At 31.4% G+C, this 10,989-nt stretch overlaps 1 protein-coding gene across 1 annotated transcript; it reads right to left on the reverse strand.

Annotated features, from left to right (window-relative positions):
- Nucleotides 1-4,575: 4,575 nt before the first annotated feature.
- Nucleotides 4,576-5,228, reverse strand: LOC120205397 (uncharacterized protein At2g39920-like). Its single transcript, XM_039205288.1, has 2 exons — nucleotides 4,813-5,228; nucleotides 4,576-4,738 (listed from the first exon to the last, which is right to left on the reverse strand). The coding sequence occupies exons 1-2, from the start codon at nucleotides 5,226-5,228 to the stop codon at nucleotides 4,576-4,578; spliced, it is 579 nt and encodes a 192-aa protein (XP_039061219.1).
- Between the last annotated feature and the right edge of the window lie 5,761 nt (nucleotides 5,229-10,989).

A 10,989-nucleotide genomic window follows, 5' to 3' on the forward strand; every position in this document is an offset into this window, starting at 1 on the left:
GAAGTCAACGAATAGCTAGCTACGAGGAGGAATAAAGTCAAATGGGTTAAAACTTAAATCTAAGGCAACATTACTCTGCTACCCTAGTTCTAAGCATTCATAAAATCCAATGAGAGAAACGTATAAAAGTCGAAGTCATGGAAATTACAACAAAGGCATTAAAAGAAGACAGAGATGAACCCTATTGCGATGTTTGTATGAAAATATCACTAAAGTACTACTTTATTGCGGCATTTGTTGAAAAACGCCACTATAGATGAACCCTATTACGGCATTTGTATAAAAACGATGCTAAAGTATTACTCTGTTGCGGCGTTTATTGAAAAATGTCACTATAGATTAACTCTATTGTGGCGTTTATATAAAAACGCCACTAAAGTATTACTCTATTGTGGCGTTTATTGAAAAAACTCCACTATAGATGAACCCTATTGCGGCGTTTGTATGAAAACACCGCTAAAGTACTATTATGTTGTGTCGTTTGTTGAAAAATGCCACTAGGGATGAACCTATTGTGACATTTGTATAAAAACGCAGCTAAAGTACTACTCTGTCACTGCATTTTGTATAAAAACGCCGCTAAAGTTACCATTTTTTGGCGTTTAGAATTTAAACGCCGCTATATGTTTAAAGTTAATGGCATTTACTCTCAAAACGCCGCTGTATAACAATTTTGCTGTAGTGACTTTACCTTAAATAAAATTCAAGTTATGATTTTTTTTGTTATCATTTATCATACATCATATTTTTTCATTGATATGTATCTTATTATGCAAACAATGTGATATCTTTCGCATGGAACATGAATGAATCAAACCAAAAACAATTATAAAGATGAGAATACTTTAAATTTTTTACGCCATTCATTTTGGTGGTGAACTATATGAAATTGAGTTTTTATATTTTTAATTATGTGAGATGAATTTTTCTTCTTAAAATATGATAATTTTAATATATTTTTTGTGAGACTATTTATATGATATTCATTAAAGTTATAATTGTTATTATTTATTATTCAATATCATAGCACTTATATAATCTATACTTGCAAAATGAATGTTATTTATTAAAATTATAGTTGTTATTATTTATTAAAATGTGAGAATTTATGAGTCCTCCACATTGATATCGTGGACTATCATGTTAGTACCATGAATTATCACATCAACATCGTAATAGGCAACAACTGAAATTGTTGTTCAAAGGACCATATTAGATTTTTTTTTTGTAAGTTTGAGGTTCACATTGAGTGTAAATATAATTTATGGGTCACATTAGATTTTTTTTTGAAATTTTTTTACGGCCTCAGGTACTATTAAGTAGGAGTGAGTGTTTGGTCGACTCAATTCGAGTTATTCGAGTTGACGAGTCATATTTTATAACTTGAACTTTATTTAAATTTTCTTAGTCGAGTTGAGTTGTTTGAGTTTTGTTTTAACTTAATTGTAAATATTTATAATATTATAATACTATTTGATTTCAATTTGAACAATTTTCTATAACTATATACAATAAATATATGTATTTCTTCATATTTTTTTCATATGTGACATACATATATCATACAGATTCGAGAGACTCAACTCAAACTTGAAAACTAATTCACTAATTACTAAATATTTTGAGTTATTCAAGCTCTATTTTATAACTCGACTCGAATTGAAAATTGATTTTTCGAGTCGAATCGAGTTTCTCTCACCATATCGTTAAGATAAAATAAGATATTAAAAGAGTGTATTAATATTAGTATATTAAAATATAGTTGCAAAATTTGTAAATATAATATTTTTGAAATATTGTGAATTTTAGGAACAAATCACACCCGTGACAATCGTTAAGTAATGTCCGCCACATTTACAACTGCATCAGTGATGGACAACCTCATCTTGCATCTTGCTAATAAAAGCATTCTTATAAGAAAAAATTATGAAACTCACCTTATGATTATGAAGCGAATCCATCTTTTGGTTGTTTATAGAAACCAACATGGCTATTATAAGTGCTACTTTAGACATTTCCCATAAGAATGACCATTATTGTTCTTTTCTGTTTTTTCATTTCTTATCTACACATTTTCCTTCTTAAACCTTGCATGAATATGCAGACGTTAATGAGAAGTTTACTCTAGCAGGTTCTAGGAAACATAGAAGGAGTGCTTGGTTATACACACACAAGTCTTCGGTGTAATACACTTATAGTGAAGCCAAGAAACGAATCAAATGAGGCAACATCCCAAACATTACTGAGGGATGTTCAAAATCATCAAAATCACTATTGTTGTTAATTGTCCATGTTAAAGGTCCTATGGCATGATGCATGTCATCAGCACCAATTAAACCCACCATTTCCGACCTTAGCTTTCATCACCTTCGATCTTCTCCAGCTTTGATTCTTCCTCAACCTTTACCTCACTTCCCTCTTCGAGTTCGGACGTCTCACCGGAGTTGATCTCCCTCTCAGACTGTTTGACATCTTCTTTAGTCTCGAAATTCACTTTACGATCACTCTCAGAAGTAGGGATTCAAATAGCGACCGAATAGTGGTATAGGGGCCGCTATATCGCAGTCGCGGTGGCATCCGAGACCGCTATTGCAGAAAATAGCGATGTGAAGCGGAATCACACCAATAGCGACGGGTCGCGGCTGCAATTTAGAGGATAGTGGGCAACCGCGGCAATAGTGTACCGTTATTCCGCTATTTTATTTTAAAAAAAAAATCAGTTTTTCATTAAAAAAAATCAACTAACTTGAAAAAAATTCACGGCAGCGATACCTGTAACGACCGTAATAGCATCGATTATATCCGCAACCACGATAAACGCAACGCGACCACAACCGCAATTTAAAATATTCTCGAAAGATCCAGCCACCTAACCCGTGGAGCCAAGTAGAACCTAATGTAACCCGTGGAGCCAAGTAGAACCTAATGTAACCCGTGTTTTCTATCTTGTACTCCATTGCAATCGGAATATCAGGCAACATGATGATTGTCACTTCCTTGGACAATCGGATTTCCTTTGTAAATAAAATTAAGTATCTCAATGCAAAGGTCAGCGAAACTGCCTCCTTCATTTCTATAGAAATAGCTTCTTCCTCCTGTTAATACATTCAATAGCCCATCATCTTTCCAGTTTTTAAAGCAATCAAGTGTTTTGATGAACTGTAGATTTCCATCAGCTTCATCTCATAATCAGAGTTCTTTCCTTGAGGTGCAAAATCAACAACAAAAACTCCAAACTTTAACATAAAATGAGTGAAAGAACAATGTCCTGCAACCTCCCTTTACATGAGAAGCCTTTTTCTCTTGATTTTCTTGGAAACCAAATCATTCTTTCAAAGAATTCCACCAAAAACAATGAAAAGGAGAAAAAATAAATAAAGAAGTTGTAAGCTTACAAACAGGACGGACACAAAAATTTATGTCGGAATGCGAACCTAAGAATTTATATTAAAAATTTTAAGGAATGCAAAATCATATATTCAATAGAAAATACAACTAGAAAAATCTAAAATATAAGAGAATTTGAAAATTCAAAGGGATCGACTGCATCCCCAGCACCCTTCGGTCCATCCCTGCTTACAAGGGTTATGAAACCTGAAAGTGACAGAATCAGTGCCATCATCAGCTTTAACGGTGACAATATCATCATCGGAGGCACAACGTAGTATCTTGGCCATGTCAGCCACGTTCATCCCCATTAAAATATTCCTGTTGCAAAGGTTAGAATATTGTCTCTCCTTATCCTAAACTCAAACATTTTTTTTTCTATATCCTTTTCTTTCTTTCTTTTTTTCCTTTCCTAGGAGTTGAAAACGATAAGCAGGCTTTGATTGCTTCTTCATAGGGGGCTTTTTTTACTTAAACCAGAAAACTGCCATCTAAACGACGTCGGTTAAGAAACTAACTAAATATAAACTCAATATTCTCCCCAACTTCATTTTCTTTATTAATTTAGGTAAGTGCATGATTACACCATCTTATTTATATCTGTTCTTTTAGTTTGCTTCATGGATCAGACAACGTTTCATTGACTTTAGTCAAGGGTTTAACATTTTGCATATTTATATATATTAAATTTTAACATTTTGCATATTTATATATATTAAATTTTAACTTTATTATTTATTTTAACATTTTGCATATTTATATATCTGTTCTTTTATTTTTCATCCCCAAACATAACTCTCATTCTATACTAGTCCCCAAAATTTTGAACGTTTCAATTTCATCCCCACACTTTTGAATGATTTTGGGAAGGTTATTTGAATGTTTAAAAGTTTGCGAACCAATTTAGAATATGAGTCATAGTTTGGGTATAAAGTTGGAACGTTCAAGAGTTTGGGGATCATTTTAGAATGGAAGTCGTAATTTAAAGGTTAAAATAGAATGTTTAAAAGTACAATGACTAATTTAGAATGATCATAATCAAAAGAGAAAGACAAGTACCGACATCTACAATCTAGTTGGTATCAAGAAGCTAACACTGTTATGCTCATAATCAAAAGAAAAAGACAAGTACCGAAATATCTCATAATCAAAGAAGGCCAACTTATAAATCCTATGGTATTAAGGTGTTCAATAGTAACATTTCAGTCTCTCGTGCTTCCTCGATAAAAGGATCGAAGACCATCCTCTGGACTGAAGTTTCATACACAATTCCACAGTTAGCCGCTGCTTCAGATTGGTTGCATCTTCAATGGAACCACTTGGTTTGCTAGATCCATATTTCAGGTTGAACCTGATCCGCACTCGAGTTTTATTAACCCGAAAATGAAGAGTCGAAGTAACATAGCGAAAAACAGAGGGACTAACTGATGCTGATGTATTAATTGATAGGAGTATGCAGGATCTGAATCAAGGATGTCATCTATGTCCACCAACACAACATCCGGATGACTATTTGATGGTGAAATAGTCTCGAAAAAGCTTTCGATCATCGAGATCGATAAATTTAAATCTCGGTTGTATTCTCCGTGTTCGATATATCCGAAGGAGAGACTCCGGCAGACCGGAGGAATATCGGATTGTTTCAAGCTGTTGAGCTCGCCATGTGAAGAAAAAGCCTTGCAATAATGGTAAACATCACTCCCTTTATGAATCTGCACTACTCCCTTGCTCCTGCTTTCCCAAGACTGCAGCATTACCGCTAATGTGACGACCAAAGTTATCAATAGAACACCAGTAGTTAGAAGACCAGCAATGAAGATTATAGCAGCAAAAGAGGTCATGTAGAATCCCTATTCCAGCACATATCGGCTTCCCATCTCCGTTCCTGCCGAGAATGACCGAAATCAATACTTAAAAGTCTCAGAAAAAGGGTGTTCGAATATTCGAATATCAGACTAGAGTATTCGAATATTCGAATATCTGAAGTAAAATCGAAAAAAAATGAGATTAATACCAGTATCTTCTCTCCTCAGGAGACGCTAAGCTGAGAAGTCTCGTTCCATCTGATGGCCATAGGCTGACATGGTGATTCAATCAGGTGAGGTTCAAAGCAGTGCGGCAAAATCTGCAGATCCAGATCCTTTCAAAATCATTGAAGGTCACCTGTAACGACAAATAGCAATCAACTGACACGAAATTATTTTTGACTCTATGGGTGGGAATCAGTGGTATGATGATAAAGACAATCCCAGCTTTACCGTAAAAAGAGAAGCTTCATGATCTACCTGGTCTGAGCTAGAAATGAGTGAATATAAAAGGTTTAATATAAAAATAAGTGGGTAAATTATAGATTTTTTATGTTTAAATTTTTTTATTAAAATAAGTGATTAATATTTTCTTCGTGACTATCATTAAAAAAACATTAAGTTATACATGTCACATATATATTTTTTTAATTTTTTAAATAAAATATTTTTAAAAAATGTTTTTTTTTAATCTGAACATAATATGTGTCACTTAACAACAACAACAACAACAAAACACAATTCTCATATGTAATGGGGTAAGGGAGAGATAGGGTAGTAGGTTGCCCCCAACGTCAGGTTGAGAGTAGCCTCTGTGGAAGACCTCCGGCAGTCAGAAAATTAAAAATATAGATAAAATGCAAAGCATGTATAAATAAATACATAAATACATAGTTGAACAGTATTCATATGCAGTCATAAATATCATTAATATCATATGCGCGTTTGAAATAGGAAGTAATCCCTGCAAATAAATTCCTGCGAAAAAATCTCTGCCTATAGACAGAAACGTAAGACCCGACTAAATTTAAAAGTGAATAGAATATTACACAGAAGTCCACGATAGCAAGCCCAGTTCTAAGCCTTCATAAATACCAAAAACAGAAACGTATAAAAAGTAGAATTCATGGAAATTACTACAAAGGCATTAAAAGAAGAAAGAGATAATACACCCTAGAGATGTAACCCACACTACTCGACTACCCTAGTCTTTAGTCTTCATACTTTCCTATCAGAGGTCATGTCCTCGGTAAGGGCTAAATCCATCAAATCAGATCTCAAGCAGTCTTCCCACTTCCGCCTTGGTCGTCCTCTCCTTCTGGCACCGTCGACTGTAATCGACTCTACCCTCCTGACCGCATCCGACGGTAGTCGCCTAAGGACATGCCCAAACCACAGCTTGAATTAATAAGGTTATGTTCTTGTTTGTTTTGTTTACTTTTGCATGTGTTCATGTTTGGTTTAGGTTCATTTAAATTTTTAATATCACGTTGATTTATTTATTGTTCGAAAATATATTCACTTAATGTTTATAAAAATGTTCGTTTTGCGTTTAATTTTAAATTTTCATCGTTGCAAAGTATAATACCTTGTTTTGACTATATCCCACTATATATCATTTAATAACCGAATAGATCCCCTATCTTTGGTTCAAATCGAATTTGAAATGGAGGAATTTCAAGTATATTTAGAACTAAATAGATCTCACCGACACGATTTCCTATATCCACTTATTTTTCGGGAGTATATTTATTAGAACTAAATAGATCTCACCGACACGATTTCCTATATCCACTTATTTTTCGGGAGTATATTTATGCACTTGCTCATGGTCATGGTTTAAATAAATCGATGATTTTTTTTGGAAAATAGGGTTACAGTAATAAATTCAGATCACTAATTACGAAACGTTTAATTATTCTGCAAGCTAAAGAAAAATGGTAAAATTATGTTACTAGTGCATAAACTCAGTAAGATTTATAGTTTGAACTCTAAATTGCATAATGTGTTTAATTTAGTACCTACTTCCACTGATATTTAAAATGTCAAAAAATAAAAAGAGGAGAACCGAGTAAACAAGCTTCTAAAAGAGCTATTAAACGAGTTTTTTCATGAACATAAACGAGCTTGTAAATGACTTATAAACGAGCTTGTTTGTTAATATAAACGAACTAAATAAATGAATATAAAAATTTTGTTTATACTCATTTATTTAGTTTAATAAACGAACATCATGCAAACAATTCACGAATAGTTCACCAAATGCTCTATTTATTTACACCCGGGATAGGTTCCATAAATATTTTCTTTATTAGATATAATGTTAATAATCACTGAAGTCAAATATTGCTGACCAACTCATTGTTTAACAGTAGAAATTTGGTGAAAAGAAAGATTAAAAAACAACAATTAGAGAAGAAGAAAAAAACGCCCAACTTCATGATTTAAATTACAATGAGCCATTCAAAAAGAAAATTATCATAAGATATTTCCATAAAAAACGAGACATAACAAAAAATAAAATTTCAACCATATTGAATTCTTAAACTGATGTTTTTCTTACATTATCTTTAAACAACCCTGAACAATACAAAGTGTGACAAAGAGACAGAGTAGAGAAAGAACCAGAGAGGGGGTTTAGCTTGCAGAGAATCAGAAAATGAAGGGGGTTAATATCCTCAAACTGTGACCATCATTCTGAATTGGTTCCTAAACTTTTGAATATTCTTATTTCATCCCTAAATTATGATTCTTAAATTAATCCTTAAAATTTTAAAATTCCAAGTTTATCCCCAAAAATTATCCTTATTCTAAATTAGTCCCCAAATTTTTAAACATTTTAACGTTATTTCAAACTATCGGTATATATGCTAAACATATCCACATTAATAAAATTATTAGGTCAAGCTATATTATTATGTGTTTTAAAAGAAAATAAAACTTAAGATTAAATTATGATTGAAACTAGTTACATATTTGGATGAATTTAGAGATGAATTTAAAATATTTAAAAGTTCGAGGCCCAATTTAAAATGTCAATTATAGTTTAGTGATGAAATTAAAATATTAAAAAATTTGAAAACTAATTTAAAATAAATAACAATTTCGAGATAAAATTTTAAAAGTCAATTTAAAATAAAACCTGTAATATAAGACGTGACATAATTAACTCTTACATTGATTTGTAGTTTTAGAACTGATCCAAGACAGCACTAAAGACTTTATTTTCACAATGAAGCTTCCTTCTTTGTAATGTCTTGGTGATCAGTGATTGGTAATGGCTTTTTCACGCGACAGCCTGTTCCTACTCTTCTCATATAATTTTGGGTAAATTATACATTTAGTATCTAAATTATGAGTTTTAGCTTATTTTAGTATCTAAACTTTTAATTTTTTACCAAATCATACCCAGTGTTTAGTTTTCATTTCATTTTGGTACCCTACCATTAAAAACTTAACATGTTTAGTACTTAAACTATCAATTTTGATCTGTTTTAATACTTAAACTTTTAAAAAAAATTCAAAATTTAACATTAAATTTTAAAAGGGGTACTAAAATTAAAAAAAAAGTTTTTAACGGTAGGGTATTAAAATGAAATAAAATCTAAATTTTAGGTGTGGTTTTAAAAAAATTGAAAGTTTGAGTATTAAAACATATCATAACTAATAGTTTAGATACTAAATGTGTAATTTAACCTACAATTTTATTCATGTAAATAGTAAGATAATTCTTGGGCTCTACCATCTCAATCATGCAATGTAATTATTTCGTTGGAAAAATAAATATGTAATTAACGTTGTTACTTTTGATTTGTAGATGAGATTCTGTAGCCTCCACATGACGAAGATCTGTCGAAACTTTCCATACTCTATGATTTTTTATATTTAAATTATTATCAGCAATAATAGTTTTTAATTAAAATAAATGAGAGTATCATTATTTTTAAATTCTTATATGTAATTTTCATTATTTCAGATAATAATATCTTTAAAATAATAAGTTTTTTTTCTTTTACATCCTTCTTGATTCTTATTTTTCATATTTTGCTCAAAACCATAAATATAACAATAATATACAAAGAGCTTGATTTAATAAAATATTAATAAATTTGATTAATTAAAATTATTTTATATATTTTATATATTTTATATTAATATATTAATTATTTATATTTTATGAGGTAAAAGTTTTATTGTGATAAAAAATAATTATTTGAAATAATATTTAATTTTAAAATATTAAAAAATAAATTTTATATATTAAAAAATAATATATCTTTCCACTCAATACCATAACATTATATATATTTTTTCATATTGCATTATATTTTACATAAATTAATATGATACTTGCGAATTTTTTAAAAAATATAAATTTAATATCAATTATGTGTTAATGTACTTTTTTCAAAAATTAAATAATATAATGATTAAAATATTTTATATTTTTTAACTCAAATATCTATAATATAATATTAAAATTTATTGAAAACAACATATATCCAAATGATAACTTAATAAAATATTCATTCAAATAATCTTTATATTTTTACCGTCAAACATTGTAATCTTACATTTATAGAGTAATGTTATATTGCAATAATCTGATTATTTCAGAAGATAATCTCATAAGAGAAAATCGCCTCAGTGACCAAAAAAAAAGTTATAATATACGATTTTAACCAACTTTTTTTGGATTTGCCAAAATGACCAACAAAATCGCAACGCGAAATAAAAATCGCAACGCGATCCCCAGAATCGCAAATCAGTTTCCAAAATCGCAACGCGATTCTTGAAAATCGCAATGCGATAGTACAAATTCGCATTGCGATTTTCCAAAATCGCAACGCGAATATGAAAATCGCAACGCGAACACATAAATCGCAACACGTATCCGTAAATCGCAACGTGTATCCGTATATCGCAACGCGTATCCGTAAATCGCAACGATAATACATAAAATCGCAACGCGTATCCGTAAATCGCAACGCGATATTTAAAGCGCCATTATAATCGCTACGCGTATTTTATTTTCAAATTACAAAAACGAATATTAAGACAAAATCCCGTAATCGCAACTCATAACCTAAAACCTAAAATCACAACTCAGTCCCATCTCCATCTCTCACTCTCTACGGCGAAGAAATCCGTCCCCATCTCCGAAGATTTCCGTCCCCATCTCCGGCGAAATCCCTCACAACCATTCATGGTCAGAAATCCCTCACAATATTCAGAAATGGAAAATCAACCTCCGAGGGTTAGTTTTTTTAATTATTTTTATTTTGAAATGTTTGCATTATTGTAGGTTTTTCATATTGAAACTGATGATAAGTTTACTGGTCATTTCAATAATAGATTAACCATTTCACTTAGGTTTCATTTCGCGTTACGATTCTGTCGTTGCGATTTTCATTTCGCGTTGCTATTCTCTCGTTGCGATTTTCAAGTTAGTATTTGTCTTTGTCTTTGTTCTGTCTTTTGGTTGAAGTAATGCAATCCATTCAAGTTTCAATTTGCAGAAGAGTCGCAACGAGATAAATGAAAATCGCAACGAGAGAATGACTGTCGCAACGAGAGAAATGAAAATCGCAACGAGAGAATAGCAACGCGAAATGAAAATCGCAACGACAGAATCGCAACGCGAAACCAAAATCGCATTGCGATTTTTATTTCGCGTTGCGATTTTCATTTCGCGTTGCGATTCTCTCGTTGCGATTTTCATTTCGCGTTGCGATTCTCTCGTTGCGATTTTCATTTCAACCAAAAGACAAACAGTGTTGCAAATTTTAGTTTCAAG

The sequence above is a fragment of the Hibiscus syriacus genome, unplaced genomic scaffold (genome assembly GCF_006381635.1).
Source record: "Hibiscus syriacus cultivar Baekdansim isolate YM2019G1 unplaced genomic scaffold, ASM638163v2 tig00000452_pilon, whole genome shotgun sequence".
Lineage (NCBI taxonomy): Eukaryota > Viridiplantae > Streptophyta > Magnoliopsida > Malvales > Malvaceae > Hibiscus > Hibiscus syriacus.

What these genes read in the sequence shown, in the direction of transcription:
- LOC120205397 (XM_039205288.1), bottom strand. Translation starts at nt 5,228, where the DNA reads ATGACCTCTTTTGCTGCTATAATCTTCATTGCTGGTCTTCTAACTACT. An exon ending in CAATTAATACATCAGCATCA is followed by an intron (nt 4,739 to 4,812) that starts GTTAGTCCCTCT and finishes AGTGCGGATCAG; the next exon opens with GTTCAACCTGAAATATGGAT.